Raw genomic sequence first — 16,819 nt, forward strand, 5'->3', positions numbered from 1 at the left:
GTCAAGAAGCATTCTTTCTTGAACTTCTGTGAAAATTTTCAGATGTTCATTTAACTTCTTAAAACTGAAATCATCAATTCGTAAGGTGAAAACCTTTCCTGTACATTGTTTAAGAGTTGCTCTCCAGACACCAATGAATGATTGTCATATTTGCAAGTAAACTTGTCATTGCGGATATTCTCAATAATTGGTGGTTTTTGTTATGTTATTTTGACATTATCAATCCTGTAATTTACACCATGTCTAATTATAATGTTTCTATTGATTTATATATAACAATAATTATAAGAGAGGGCTTAAAGGATTTTTGTGGGTTTAACTGAGTGCTTAGTTCAGTTAACCCTCCATAAAATATTAAAATTTTGCAGCAGCATAACCTCAATTAAAGGGCCGCATAGCTACAACGTGCAGACTGAAGTGCCTTGCCATGGTTAGTGCAGGAGTTTGAGTCCTCCCTCAGGTGTGGGTGTTTGTGTGTGTGTTGTCCTTAGCTAAGTTAGTTTAAGTTAGATTAAGTAATGCGTGAGCCTAGGGACCGATGACCTCAGCAGTTTGGTCCTATTGGGATTTGCCACAAATTTTCCAGAATTTAAATTAAAGGAAAATTTGAAAATAAAATAATAAAAAACTCTAAAACTCTAGAAAGCACATTTTCAGTGAAAGTTAATAACAAAAGGTAGAATAAAGACAAACACAGAAAAATCTTTCAAGCTTTATTAATTCAGTAACAATTAATAACACAGCTAGCTAATTAATAATGTAGCTAAGGCAATGGAGGCTAACAATGTAAGATAGCTGTGTTTTCAAATAACTAAATGACTAAAATCTCCCTACTCGACCACTCATCACAGTATGGTTCATTAATCTCCATGAGCAGTTAATTTCACTTATTTCTAATGTGTGGCAGTCTGCTAAGCAAACATATCTATAATATGAACAATTACAGGGATTTATAGTTTACACCTCAGTTGTTTAAGCAGTTTTTCATTTTTAGGGTGTAACTATGAATGGTTTGTATTTACCTTATGGCAGAAGTTGTATTACAGTCATTAGAGCCTGTGGAATGAATGTGTTCTATTCAGTCAAATATTGCCTGTAAATTACTTTGTGTGAAATGCTCATGACAGAATGTTCATTCAGGACTGGAGAATAATGTGGGAGGTATGGGTTCTAATGGACGAAAACAAAAATGCAATAAAATTTGTATTTATAGTACCACAACATATATACTGTGATAAAAACTAAAGGAAGTCAACACAAGATTGCATAATGTTGTATGCCACTAGATTCAAATTTGCACTTCAAATCTAATTTTGAGTCGCTAAGGACACTTGACGCAAATGCTTCATTTAATTGCTTTCACAACAAACTAGATAGTATTCCAAACATAATAATATCACTTTACCTATGCAGACAACAATATCTCTGATTGACAGCCTGTTAAAAACTTTCACTACTACACAATGATGACTTCTATAGTCAGTTCAAAAAATACTTTCTTACTGCTTGTAGTTGTCAATGAGTAACTTAAAGAATTTGATTTATTCTTGTATCAGCCAATTAATATTTGTCACATTTTCACATGGTAACAACCACTAGTGTAATAGCATCAGAACAGACAGCTGAAAGAAGTAATAAGCAAAATCTTAATGGCTAAAAGCATATACCAAAGACAGTGTGTGAGGATATGGGACCCTCTAGTGAATCCAACTCCAGTCCATCTTAGCAACTTATTTGCTAGCGGCTAGCCCTCTTCTTCCTGTCCTCCCAGTTAAGTTTCAAACATGCCACCAAGCTTAATACCACTAAAAACACAAAACTTTGATGATTTTATGGGTGATACACATACAGTGAAAATGTCTCAAAGAAGCTAAGTGTGCCATGTTATTTAACGACAGCCCTTAGAACTATCTGCCACAAACATAGCAACTTTATTTTTCTATCTTTTACTCCACGTTAATAAATATTGTACAGTAATACAGTGCTGTGTTTGAAGCTTTTTAAGATGCAAAATAGGAAATTTTAAGAATAATGGAGAGGATCTTGAGCACTAGAGTTCAGAAATCATAGGTAGAAACAGTGAAAATGAACCAGTGAAAATGAAAGTTTAAATGAGGCCTAGAGTTGCGCTGTACAATCTTTGTGGTTAAGGTTAATGCTTGGAGCAAGCAGGAAATCTGATTTTGAGCCCTGCTATGGCCCAAATTTTGAATTGTTTCTACATATCCATAATTCTGTAGTCCTAGGCATTTGTGTGTTACTTGTGTGTGATATAATATTTATTTGAGTAGCCTGTTTCCTTCTAAATGTGGAATTTTTGTACTCAGTAACAGCATAATGAAGTAAACATGAAGTTTACAGCAATGATTTTTGTTTACATAGAATGTGTATTACAAAGTTCTTGTTTTCAGACATTATTATGTAGAAGGCTGCAACAGCCTTGGGTAGATCACTGGTTTGATCATTTCAAGGCTTGCTACCCACACGGATCCAGATTCGCCTTCACGAATGACTCGCATTAATCCCTCAGCGATGAACTCCGTCCTGCAAGCAGAAAGCAGAGGATGCATAAGATACAGTATTTTCATCCCTTCTCTCCAGAGTAATCATTCACATGCAGAGGATGCATAAGATACAGTATTTTCATCCCTTCTCTCCAGAGTAATCATTCACATAGGAGTTGGAAAGAAGATTTAAATTGTGCTGGATTCATCCAATCATTCATCCACACATTCTGTTCCATCTTAGTTATTCATACAGAAACCTAAGTAGAAAGTTAAGAAGTTTGAAAATAATATACCAATATATACACCCATTGATGTTTTTTGCTATTCATAACCATGTGCACAAACCAAAACCCCCTGTCACAGTCACAACACAATAAGAAAATTTGACCTGCTTTGTGAACTGCCAAAACCTTAGCACTGCGCAGACTGGAGTTCATTACACAAGAAAGTGTTCAATACTCTCTCTCTTGTCAAATGAAACCTGCTGCCAAAATGCAAACAGCAGCTCAACAATTCCTAATAGCAACATCAGTTCATAATTTAAATGCATATTTAAACCAGCAATAATTATTTATCTATATTGTAACTCAGAGCACTTCTGTGCTGTCAAGAAACACTCACACTGCAAATTAGTCCAGCCAGAACACCTGTGCTTGGATTAGAGGACGTTTTGAGAATCTGATGGGGCAATTATGTTGTGTAGAAATTATAAAAAAAAAGAAACTTTCTGGGGGGGCAACCACAGCTTAGAGATATTATAAATAACAATAACATCACTCAGCACTCAGCAACCATTCAAATTATAATAAAAATTACAACAGTTAAAAAGTGAAGAATGATGAGGTGTTTCCAAAAGGTGCATAGCTATATGAAGGTGCTTTATTTGCAGCTACTCGTTTCATGTCAGTATAGACACATCCTCAGGTTTCTGTAAAAAATACAAATCAGTATATGAAATCTTTGAAATGGTCGAAATATGGAACCATAGTGCTGGCATTGAAAAAGGAACAGTGATGGGTACTCACAATGGTTATACCTGTATTTCCATGTCATAGATGGACACTTATGGAGTCTCAGTTTTTGGGAAGTTATCCATATTAGAAGTCAAATTACAGTGGTGAGTTGTCATAGAAAAAATGAGTACACCCAGCTCTAAGTTTACAAAAGAGATACTTTACGAAATTTCATAAGAACCATACTAGAATATTTATCAATTGTATGAGACCCATTCCAAATAAGACTAACAAAGGATGTAGAATGTATACAACAAAGAGCAGCATGAATGGTCACACATTTGTTTAACCTATGGGAGAGTAAAACAGAAATTCTGGTAGATGCTGAAGAAAAATGTCAATTATCTTGCCAGAGCCTAGTAACAAAATTTCAAGAACCACAATGTATTACAATTTCTTTCCATGCCATATACGTATATAGCCAGGAAGAATGATTGCTTAAATTCTTATGTCTGTACAGTAATTAATAAATCATTTCTTTGTGGCCCCTGTGGAAAGGATATGTGGAAGGCTATGGTATATTTTTGGATTCTTCACTTATACTGTGGAGAGCACCATTCACAATGGTTTGCAGGCTATGGATGTAGACATAAGACTAGAAGCTTCCTTAATTAGGTGTCATAATTATGAACAATCTGCTACCAGCATATTACCACATCAAAACCAAAATCAGGTCTGAATTCAAAGGCGGCACATACACAGACAAAGAAACTTCATTTGTAGTTGCTTTTTATGGTCTGTAGCAACGGTCTTGCCACAGTGGAAACACCGGTTCCCGTGAGATCACCTAAGTTAAGCACTGTCGAGCATGGCTGGCACTTGGGTGGGTGACCATCCAGCCGCCATGCACTGTTGCCATTTTTCGGGGTGCACTCAGCCTCGTGATGCCAATTGAGGAGCTACTCGACCGAATAGTAGTGGCTCCGGTCAAAGAAAACCATCATAACGACCGGGAGAGCAGTGTGCTGACCACATGCCCCTCCTATCCACATCCTCAACTGAGGATGAGACAGCGGTCGGATGGTCCTGATGGGCCACTTGTGGCCTGAAGATGGAGTGCTTTTTTTTATGGTCTGTGATCAAAATGAACTGTCACCAGTACTTCACACATAAATAATGTGGATTCAATAGCACCACTAATGACTTTTTGAGGGAGAACTTGCAATTTGTCAAGAAGACAAATCACCATATCCTATATTACTTGTTTTGGTGTTGCAGAAGAGGCAGTATGTCTTTCTTGAAATAAGTGTACACTTTCATATGGTTTCTACACTTCTGGATACTGTCATATGCCAAATGTCATGTGATTAAGCATTTCCTTGTCCAGTAACCCTACCATCAGACTATTTAAAATATAAAATCTCATTTCTTTATCATGCCACTTATTTTTTACTCTAATATTCTTGAAAATTTAGAGGAATGTTACTATTCTGGATTCTTCTTTATTCATCAGAAAAACGATTATTTCAGTTTAATAAAATTCACTGAAATAAAATGAACTGAGTCAATGAGGATGAAATCAATGAAAATGTAATGGAATCAAGTTATATAAGTGAAAACCATTCATAATTGCAGAACTTGCAGCATAATGAAAATGTCATGACAAATGAAAATATGTGCCAAAATGAACTCGCTTTTCAGAAACAGTTACATAAACTCCCATTTCTCAGAATTCTTTGCCATTAAAATGGATTCCGTCTAGGGTTTAAAAACTGGGAAAAAAGTTAAGCCACAATTACTATCACACAGTTGACACTTACCAGAATTAAACAAATGTTAATAACAGCATAAGTTCTTCCTTCTCATACATTTCATATATTATGTACCTGAAGGAGATGCGTTTTGTCTTCCATAGTACAGGATATATATCCAATTAGAGAATGTCTGGTTACAATTTTTATGTGTAATGGAAGAAAACATAAATGACTTTCATAGCTTCTCAGTCCCATAGGCATGCTAAGGTAGCCTAGAGGTGGAAATTTAGTAATCTTAGCCAGATGTACAAGTAGTATGTGATACGAAAAATTTGTGCAGCACCTGATACAGTCCTGTTCTAGACACTTTTACTGATTTGAGTAAATTGTTTCATTTTGTAATTGAATATTGCAACTGTTAAATTTAATAATGTCTAATAAAAATACAAAAGTATGAGGGACTTCATTGTTTATGGAATGTAAATTCTAAATTATTTCAAAACAATGATTTTTAATATCAAAAACCAAAACCGATTGTAGTTTTAAAATTATGTTACATCATCATATTCACATGGGTGAGTAATAAAACCCAATATTAGTCATATAAAATCAAGGATGATAAAAGAAATTGAATTGAAAGAATAAATTTGAATTTTTTTATGTATGAAGAATGTCTTGAGAAGGAAAATAACATTTAAGTTGAAAGAATCAAGTTAAGAAAATGTAATATAATAAATTATGCAAAATCTGTTGCAACATAGTGAAACTCATTGTGATAAATTTTATGATAGAAGACAGGGGCACACACTTAGTGGGGGCATGGAAGCAGGCTTTTGATATTGAGCAAAAGCAAAGATGTAGGCTTGATGCTGGCAGAGACATGGGAGCAGGAGTCTGAAATGTGGCCTCAACTGCTTGTACTAATGTGACGTCAATTGTCCCCATAATGGGACAGAGCTACTAGGAGCTGCCTTCCACCCCAGCCCTCTCTGGAAGGTTCCACATTGCCATTACATCTACATAAGCAGAGCTCTGTGCCAGTACCAGCAGTCACTGATTTCAACTCCTCGTGCTAATGAGGGAGACAGCTGTCGTAGGCTCAAGTGTTTTATTCAAAATGATGCACCTTGTAAACCGGGAAGATTTTATTGAAGCATTCCACCATGAAAGACTCCAAGGACAAAAATATTATGACCAAATTGTTTAGAAAATATAAATATATGAGTGGCAGAGGCTATGAGATATTTTGTCTTTTGTCATTGGTCATTTCTCTATTGTGACGTCACACTGCCTTTTCTGCCTTACTTATTTAAATACTAGTAGTATAGAAAATTGTCCCATTAAGTGTTTTTATAAAATTTAATCACTCTCAAGACTTTCACATTTTACTTCCGAAGAGAAGCATTTCAGTTTTACCTCTAACTTATCTATCTCCATATTATGTGTTACAAATTAAGCAAGGGTGTTGTAAAGAACTAACATACTTGTTGATGGGGAACATGTTGAGAGCCTGGACAAGGGGTTCCTTGAGGTAGTCGTGAAGCACAAACTGGTGGGCATCATGCACCAGAGGAGTGTCTGAGGCCCCGGGGCACAGTGCCATTACAGACACTCCAGTCTTGTCCAGGTGCAGTTTATCCTGCAAACACAAAAAGTTCCTCTTTATTTTTATAAATATTATTATCACACTGTTAGTGAAATAACAAATGCAGTGTGGGTAAACATTTGGAGCGAAGCATTATTATGGGATCAAATGGCTGGGTAGGATAGAAATAATGATACATTTGCATCCCAGGAATTTTCTCAGGTTAACCTCACAGATGTTATAATTCCATTGAGGGAGAATGTGGAGTATTTTGAATAGGAACGAAGGTGGAATGAGCTCGTAAGTATAATGGTTTCAAAGATTATGGATACAATGTGGTGTCAGGAATCAAGTTTTCTTAAGGATGTAGGTCAGGTCAAGATATTTTTGCTAATTTAGGAGGTGAAGGAATTGTATAATCTGGTACAATACAGTGAGGTGACAGAAGTAGTTGGATGCCTCCTAATATGATGGCACGCCCCCTCTCACCTGGTGTAGTGCAGCAACTCGATGTGACGTGGACTCGAAAAGTCACTGGAATTACCTTCAGAAATACTGAGCCATGCTGCCTCTATAGCCATGCATAAATATGGAAGTGAAGTGCACGATTTTGTGCATGAACTGAGTTCTTGATTTGTCCCATAAAAGTTCAGTGTGACTTAAGTCAAGTGATGAGGGTTTCCAAAACATTCACTTAAATTGTCTGTTGCTTAGGAATATGAATCCATTAATGGCTGAAAATCCTCCCCAAGTAGCTGAACATAACAATTTCTAGTCAATGATTGGTTCAGTTGGACCACAGGCTGCAGTCCATTCCATGTAAAAACAGCCCACGCTGTTATGGAATTACCACCAGCTTGTACAGCCCCTTGTTGGGAACTTGGGTCCAGGGCTTCATGGGGTCTGCAGCACACACTAATCCTGACTGAATTTGGACTCATCTGACCAGGCCATGGTTTTCCAGTCATCTACAGTCCAATTGATACAGTCACAATTGCTGCAGGTGATATGCTGTTATAGTTCGATTCTTTTATCTTGGCGGTTCACGCATGTCTACCCAGACGCGGGAGATTGCTGCATTGCCAGTTGTATGCGCCAAGAGAAGCAGTGCCACAGTATAGTTAGCAAACTTCCGTTTAGGGGGGGAGCACGCAGTTTCTGAAGTAAAGCCCCCACGGCCGCATTAACCCTTTCGCTGCTACAGAGACGGGCTCCCTGCATTCCGCGATGGGTGCGATTTTGTCATCATTGCACTGCTCACCTGTACAGACACGTAGTGTTTCAACTGCTTTGACACACTTTATCTTTCGATTTCACAAGAACTATTTGGCCCAAAAATTTGATTTTTACACATCTTTCTTGACTGATACCTCCCCCCCCCCCCCCCCCCCCCATAAATGACTTAATTTTATTTTGATGTTGAACGCAGTTATTGTGCAGCATTAGATATATTACACCACTGCACGAAATTTTGAAGAGTTTACAGAGATAAAAGTCCATAGCATATACTTTCCGTATGGTCAATTTTAGTTGCCTCTAGAAATTTAAAAAAATTACATTCAAACGAATAAAATTCATGAAGTAAGACACTTTGAAATTGTTTTTAAATAAAGAAAATATTAAGTACCAATCAAGGTTTGAACTCAGAACTTTCCGCTTAGCAGCCAAACACTTTAGCCATTATGCTAATGGAGCTTGTCATTCAATATATTTCTGGAGGACTTTAAAATATCACGCAAAATACCGACAAACACTGTTGGTATGATTATGAATTACTCACGTTTTGTTGAAGTACAATAGGAAATAAACAATTATCGCTGTTCTTTATTGTGAAAAAGCGGTTAGTGAGAATGATACAAACACCTTTCCTTGCTATCGCCTGAATTAGGAGGCTTATTGTTTGTTTGGTTTAATTAATTAATAGAATATGAAGCGATTGGTATAAAGAATGCTTTTTCCAAACTTTCTATAAAAGAAAGTCTGCTATCAAGACATTCCTTTTGTTCAATTACTTTATTTATGACTGAACGTTTCTAAAACTGAAGGCACTCATCCATTCTCTGCACTGCAATCGAGCTCTGGCAACATCGTTCTCTGTTCATTGGTTGACTGTGTTTTGTGAAATCAGATGTGGAGAATGAACCTAAACGTGGCTGCCATCATAAATGATGCACACTTTAGCAAAGGCACTCGCATCAGTTATCTGCTGCCATTGCCCACTTATGCTAAATTTCTCCATAGTGTCATACTGGACATGTTTTTCACACATCCTTCACTGATTACTGTGGTTATTTCATGTAGTGTTGCTTGCCTCATAGCACTGACAACTCTACAAAAACACCGCTGCTCTCTGTCATTAAATGAAGGCCGTCAGCCACTGGGTTGTCTATGGGGAGAAGTAATATCCAAAATTTGGTATTCCAAGCACACTCTTGACACTGTGAATCTTGGTATATTGAATTCCGTAAGGATTTGCAAAATAAAATGTCCCATGCATCTAGCTCCAACTACCATTCTATCTTCAAAGTCCATTAATTCCCATTGTGTAGCCATAGCCACATAAGAAATCTTTTCAAATGGATCAGCTTAGCACAAATGACAGCTCTGCCAATGCACTACCCTTTTATATCTCATTTACACATTACTATGGCCACCTGCATATGCTCATATCATTGTCTCATAACTTGTCACCTCAGTGCGTACGGATGGGAGCAGGTAGCTAAATGTTGAAACTGTGGCATAGTGGCTATTGTTCAAGAATTTGCTGGGAGTGACAGAACTTGCACAGTTTGGAAATGCATGCCACATTCATATGGGTTAGGTTGAGGTACACAATGGTCTTTTATGTGTGGATGATGATCATGTGATTTAGTATCCATGTTCAGTCAATTAGTACTTTTAGTAGTTTCAATCTAATTTTGGCATATTCATGAATGATTCATGGATTGTGGATAACAAGTGCTTGAGTGGTAGTCCTAATTATTTTACTATTTTAATTAGGTGGGCTGGATGTTTGTATATTTGGGTAAGGACCTCTGGGATGGTATGGGTGGGTAATTTTCCTTGTAATGGTTTTTACGGAGCCAATGGAGATGGAATGGTTGATGTGGAGCTGAAGGGGGAATTGGAATGAATGGAGGGTAGGATGGATGACACAGAAGGCATCAGGCTCAATACCTTGGTTTGGGTGTATGGGAGAGAACTCAGCTGCGTGTAAGCAAAGAAATGGTAACAACATGGATCTTGGCACTTTCTGGATATTGGCCTTCAGTATAATTTTAAATTGGACAAATAATAATTTGATGCAAAATGTAATTCATAATTATGATGTAGGAGTTGGCTGACACAGTAATGACATCAGAAGCCACCATAAGGTAATAAGCAGCCTCTGCTGACGGTGGGCCATTTTTCTGTGAGCTTCAGCAGTTGCTAGCAGGCTGATGACACATCGATGACAGCCATATTGAAGTGTAGCAATATATTTTGTGGTGAATACCATAATACTAAACAATATTAATGCAAAGTTTTTTGTGTTATTCAACTGTTTCACATTACCTCAGAAATATGAAGCCATGTGTGTGTGACTCTGAATGAGACGAGTATAAAATGATATGTATAGCCATAGGAATTATTGATTTGAGAAACTACTGACAGGAGCTCAAATTTTATGGCAAAAACTAAACACAGGTAGATCTCAAGTGGAAAGCAAGGTATGTGTGTGGTGGAACAGCTGTGTATAATAACTGAAACCAAGCTTGCAAGGCAGTTCATAAGAACATGTCAGTGTCCCTGCACCACTTCAGCTGGGTGTCTGATTGCTTTACATAACACATTTATTTTAGAGAGGTACAGATGTGAGTAGCTACTGACCCCATAGGAACGGGTCATAGCAGCTACTGCATGCTTTGTGCCTGCATAGATGGGAAGCACAGGTACTGGCTCCAGGCCTGCTACAGAGGACAGGTTGACCACGACACCACCCTTTCCGCCTTCGTGCTTGCCCATGTGCTTGTAGGCCAGCAACATCGTGTGCACAACACCTTTCTGCAAAGCAAGATAACACAGTTGAATTATATCACAGGAATAAGACTAAAGCTGGAGTGGGTAAACATTAAACAGGGTGTACCACAAGATTTTGTTCTGGGCTCAGTCCCGTTCTTGACCTACATAAGTGATTTACTAAAGATAATGAATGCCTCTTCTAAAGCTATATGGTCCATACTATACTAGATCGGGTGGATGTCAGATCAGACTTATAAAGTGTTCATAAGAAGTAACTTAATCCTATTAAGACTAATATTACAAAATTTAAAAGAAATAAAAATAACATTTAGCTTTCCAGATTGCAAAATTTTGAGGGTATTGGATTTCATTCAGATGTGTAATAGTCTCTTCTTCATTATTGCCATGCATTATCAGTGAATTTAATTTTTCATTTTCATGGTATGGGACACAGTTTCATCATTTTAGGTTCTCTGATTGCTACAAATTTTGTGAAATAGTACCTGTGCATGTGGTTGCATCACATCCAAATTGACTAAATGTTAACTTTCATACATTTTTATTCACATTATACAGTTGTAACACTCCAAACATTTCTTTCCTTTTAGAAAATAATAAATCTAAATTTTTAATAATTATCATACGAAAATTTAAAGGGTAAATTATTTACATAGAAGGCCTGCATGGCAAAACATTCTAAGTTCGTCTTTATATTTTTATCTTTGTTTATTATGGCATCTTTGGTGTTGGTGCAGATAAGATTTGGTATTAGCATGAACCAGCTGTGAAGATGTCTTCTCTCCACAAAAGTAACATTTTGTAAATAAAAGCAAATAAATGCTGAATGCAGTGGAAAACCAAAAAGAGAGAGGAGTTAGTGTATAAGAAAATTCAAAGTCAAATACCACTTGCAGCATTCAAAAGTTGAGACAAACTCAGGTCTATGATAGAAACTGCCAATTATTTGGCTAGGATCTTTCATGAGCTCCAACAAAACACAAGATGAGTGAATATATGCTGTGATTGCTGTTCTCAAATGTTCTGATATATTTGTTTATTGGAGTAATAAGCAGCCAGGTTTCAAATTAAAATATATAGTGAAAACAATCTTAAGCTCACGAGATCAATAAGCTCACTCCAGATAACCTACATGTGTGATGTTCCAGGGCATCCAAGTGAATAATAAATTTAGCTACCATCAACACACCTTCAAATTAAGATAATAGTTCAGTTTTGTCTGCTTTCCACTTAAAAATCTCTCTCCATGTGCTGACCTGCAGATGGGATTATTAACACACTTTCACCCACTACTGTCCTAATCATCTGGAGTAGTACAGCCAGAGTCAAAAAAGTATTTATTGTGCATAAACAGATTGTAAGAATGCTATTTAAAGTTGATGCTTAATATGTTTCAGAAGCATTGTTAGGAGCATGGGGATACCTATGCTTAGATTATGTGCAAAAATGTTTACTCTTTCATGATACTGTGTACTCCCTCATAACATTATGTGAATTTAGCATAAACTATGCATTTCAAAAATGCAGTACCTGATGTAAAAATAATTTGCATACAGACTATGCATTCCTATGCAGGAATTAGACTGAAGTTTTTAAGGTAGTGATATTCTAGATAATGTTTTTGGGAGGGGAGAGGGTTTTGTTTTTAAGACTGCATATTCTTTAACCCAGATAAGTGAGTCTTCAGTTAAGCATGTATTACCCACAGGGCTGAATCCAATAATAACTCTGAAATCCAAGGTTGATCACAATATTTAGTAAACTGTGACCCAAGCTATGCATACATTAATAAGCTTCCATACTCACACAATCCCAAGACAAAAGTGTTTCTATAACATGGCATCTTTTATGTTTTTTCTCTGAAGCTAGAAGAAAGAAGACAGTCGAAACCAATTTTAAAAACTCATGAACATTAGTGTTTGGAAATTCTTCATATCAGTGAGACTTATTATGCAAGCACCTGATATAATATTTAGGTGACACTGCAAGCTTTTTAATATGGTGCAAGAGTCTGGAAACTGAAAATCCACAGATATTCAAAAACAAAGTAAAAGCTCATGTTAGATATGTAAATCCCATTTAACAGTAATTTTTTGTGTACAGATACATAATCGCTTTATTTGAAGAATTAGGAAAAAAACAGCTGAACAGCTTAAGATTAGGTTATCTGAATTTGTTGTTAGTATGCTATATTTTTAAAAATGTACGCTGTAGTAGTTCTTGTGCCTACTAATTTTTAACTCGATTAATTTCATGTCCCTGAAGGCTGAGATTTAGGTGCGTATTATATGAGTGAATCAGTATTAGTGATTCAGCACTCACACTACTGAAAACATTGAATTTAAATCTGATGCCTGCCTTCTGTTAAGCCAAGATTCCAGAAGTACAAGGGTTACACCAACATCCAATCTACACCATACTATGCAAAGCACTGTGAACTGCATGGAAGTTAAGTTACTCCTGACAACATACAAATACAATAATAATACTGTTAGAAAAGATTTATTAGAAAAGTTACAGAAGTGCATGTTGGTATCAATAATCTACATAATCACAATTCACATTTAAGTGTGTCACACTCCTTAATGGACTGACAAATTTGCTTTTGAACAGTTAACAAATCATTCTCTTTATTCGCCCATTAACTATGTGCATTGTGTGAATGTAGTCAGTTAATTGCCAGGGCTAATTGCTATAAAACTTCTCATATTTAAGTTATCTACAAATTCATGTCCCTCACTTTGATATGTGTAAATAATATTGCTTTCTTACAATCAGATATTCTTTAGTGTTTAAAAGTTATGTGTCATTAATAACTGTTTTATTTCTATTTTGAATTTATGGAATTTCACAAGTTTCTTTATTGTACCAGGCAATGCACTAAAAAGTATTTTGGTTTGATTATACACACTGTTTTCCATTAATGGCTTTCTAATGTGTGTTGCAGTGGAACTGGTCAGGGGGTCAGGGCACCTCTCTCTCTCTCTCTCTCTCTCTCTCTCTCCTCCCCCCTCTCTCCTTATCTCTCTCTGTTTTTTACACACACACAACATAGGCTATGACATACTCCAGTGTTAACAATTTTTGTTATCTAGAAACCAAAATAATTACCATATTTTCTCATAAATAAAACTACTAGACACTATCAACACAAGATTTATTAGCAAATTAATTTGATACAGTAACTCTAGTCTGAAACTACTATCATCACTCGTATTTATATGATTTATTCTGGAAATCTTTAACAAGAAATAGTAAACTGTATTAGAGTCTTTGAATGTAAAGATTGATGGATTCAAATACTTCTGGGCTGTGAGTTATTGTATCTTTGTAGTAAATCATTGTGTATCAGTCTGTAGTAGCAGAGCTGCAGCAGTTGGATGTAAAATGTTATTACAGAAGTAATACTAGTGTCACAGTGAGTTACAGAGGAATATTGTGAAGTGTCTGTCATGACATTGTGATGTTGAAGAATTGAATCAAATTGTGACATTATACTGAAATATGACATGAAAAACAAAAAGAAAGGATAAAAATTCATTGTACAACAGAGTTCATACCTGTCAGTTGACAATGAATAATACATCAAGCCATAATACAAGTACTGATGAAGATCTACAAGAACCAGATGAGCACAGTTTTTAGTTTTTTAAGTGTTATTTCTAACTTACTTCTCACTTAAAATGTTTGCACACAGTTAGTGTTACTTCAGCAAAGGAAGTGTACAAGAACAATATATGACTTTCAATAGTTACAAAGGATGGGTTTGTGATAGCATATCTGTGGAAATCATCTCTGTTTCTTGTTTTGTAGTTATGAACGTGATTGTTCAATGCTGAAAATTTATACTTTAATGCACAAGTGTCATTATTTTAAATTTTTGAATATTTCCTGTATGGCTTTCAATGGGGAACTCGTATCATTAAACCAATAGTCCCTTTTCGAAATTAGGAAGATTGTTTATCTGTACCTGTATTTCCACAGTAAATTACGCCACAGCTAAGCAAGCAATTCATATAAGCATAATAATGAATCTGCTTCCTGAGACTGCAGCCAGCCCATGATAGCATTAGGAACAGTCACTTTTTCCTGCATCCAAAGAGGTGAAAATCACTTCGAGACAAATTTGGGCTATAGTACACATGTACTAAAACTTATCATTTAGGGTCATCATTGACAAAGCAGACTATCTGAGCAGCAAGGCTAGGGCCCATGCCGCAAAGAGGCCTGCACCATAGAAATTTAACAGAAAAAAATGTCAGCTTTAGTGTTGCAATGTAGTTGTAAAGCACATAAATGTAGATTTTATGAGCTCACTCAGCTGGATCCACCAAAATAGCTGAGTGGTCAGTGTAAATGGCTGCCATAAGGAGGGCACAAGTTCGACTCTCATTACTGTTGAGGTTCTCTCCTTGGTGGCAGAACTGACATGAGGTTCCCATTTCAAAACAAATGGCATTATGACACTGCCCTCTGCTTACATTTATAATATCATCCCATTTGTCAAGTCATACCTGTTAAACAATGACTAAACATTAAAATTCAATGGAGATATTCATAACTATGCAACAAGGCAGCAATCTGACTTACATATGATTGTCCAGAACTACCTGCTACCAAAAAAGTGTTTTAAATGTTGTAATACAAATGTATAATAATTTACCAAATGAAATCAAAGCAACAAAGAACTCAAGAGCCTTCACACCTAAGTTAAAAAAATATCTCTTGTACCGTTGCTTTTATGCAGTTTATCATTCTTTTTTTTTTTAAAGGTGGTAAAATTGTAAACAATTTTATGGTAAATGTTCAATTAGGTCTGAAAATTATATACTGTGCATGTCTATGAAATATACTGGATTATTTTACTATTACATTTGTACTGGCTGTTTGTTATTTTACTATATAACATTTGTATTTACTCTTTTGTTAAAGATAGCTAACTTCCCCATTACAAAATAATGTAAAATCAATTTATTGAAAATTACTTGCAAATATGTTCTCTTGACCTGTCCAATATCATATGTACAACTGTACAAATCTATGATTTGTAGTGACTGTTTTGTTTAAGATAGATAATTTCCTTGCTACAGAATAATGTAAAAATTACTTGTAAATAGCTCTCTTGACCTGTCCAATACTATGCTTGCCTGGATCAATAAAAATCCAATACAATGCTATACAATAGGTACAGTCAGTCTCATGTTGCCAGTTGGGGTGCTACAGGAATGAGAAGCAGTGGCTGCACAGTGTGAGAAGCTTACAAAAGGCTGGAACACTAGTATACTGACCACATACCCTTCCATGCTGCATGACAGCACAAGGCTGAGGATGACACGGCAGTCTGTCAACATCCCTTCTGCCTTCAGGACCTGGACGAGGAGCTCTGTTTTTATGCAGCTGCATTTTTCAGTGGACAGCTGATATGAATTAATTCAGCATCCACCTTGCCTCAAATTCCCACTGGCACCTAATCAAATCCTTGACACTTCAGCTGGTAGAGTCACTAAGAAAATGTTTTACTGAGCCTTGGGCATTGCAACCAATTTCAGTTTCATGGAAAGCTAATTATTTCCATACCTCATTTCATACAAACCAAGCCCCATAATTACTTTTGGCTCAGTGTTGCTGCCACACACAGGTTCTTCAGTCTTGAAGTTGGGTTAAACCATTTCCAGATAGGCTAACTTTATTCATTAACAATGAATTCCAAGAAATTTATATGAAGGCTTAAGATCCACAGCATGTGACAGATAGTTTACTGACTCATTTCGTCATAGCTAGGTCATGTGACTGTCTTGAGCATCTTAGCAGGAGACTCAATAGTCAACCAAAGAATTGAATTTTCCACAAAAAAAACTGTTTTAAGGAGGAAACTATTTTTATCGTAATAGTTACAGTACCACACTTCCAACTGCAAATAACTTGAAGCAGTTGTCAACATAACTATTACAATATTACGAGAAATGGGGATGACACATAACTTGTAGGATGGCTGTACCA

General features: G+C 36.2%; 1 protein-coding gene across 2 annotated transcripts in view; it reads right to left on the reverse strand.

The window, feature by feature from the left end:
- Positions 1-700: 700 nt before the first annotated feature.
- LOC126291805 (15-hydroxyprostaglandin dehydrogenase [NAD(+)]-like) overlaps positions 701-16,819 on the reverse strand; it is an 86,345-nt gene continuing 70,226 nt past the window's right edge. For both annotated transcript variants that reach the window (XM_049985502.1, XM_049985501.1), the window contains exons 5-7: positions 10,670-10,843; positions 6,699-6,853; positions 701-2,544 (exon numbers count right to left, since the gene is read on the reverse strand). In XM_049985502.1, coding sequence (XP_049841459.1) covers positions 2,418-2,544; positions 6,699-6,853; positions 10,670-10,843 — 456 coding nt within the window. In that variant the 3' untranslated portion in view covers positions 701-2,417. The remainder of the gene's footprint in view (positions 2,545-6,698; positions 6,854-10,669; positions 10,844-16,819) is intronic.

The sequence above is a fragment of the Schistocerca gregaria genome, chromosome 9 (assembly GCF_023897955.1).
Source record: "Schistocerca gregaria isolate iqSchGreg1 chromosome 9, iqSchGreg1.2, whole genome shotgun sequence".
Lineage (NCBI taxonomy): Eukaryota > Metazoa > Arthropoda > Insecta > Orthoptera > Acrididae > Schistocerca > Schistocerca gregaria.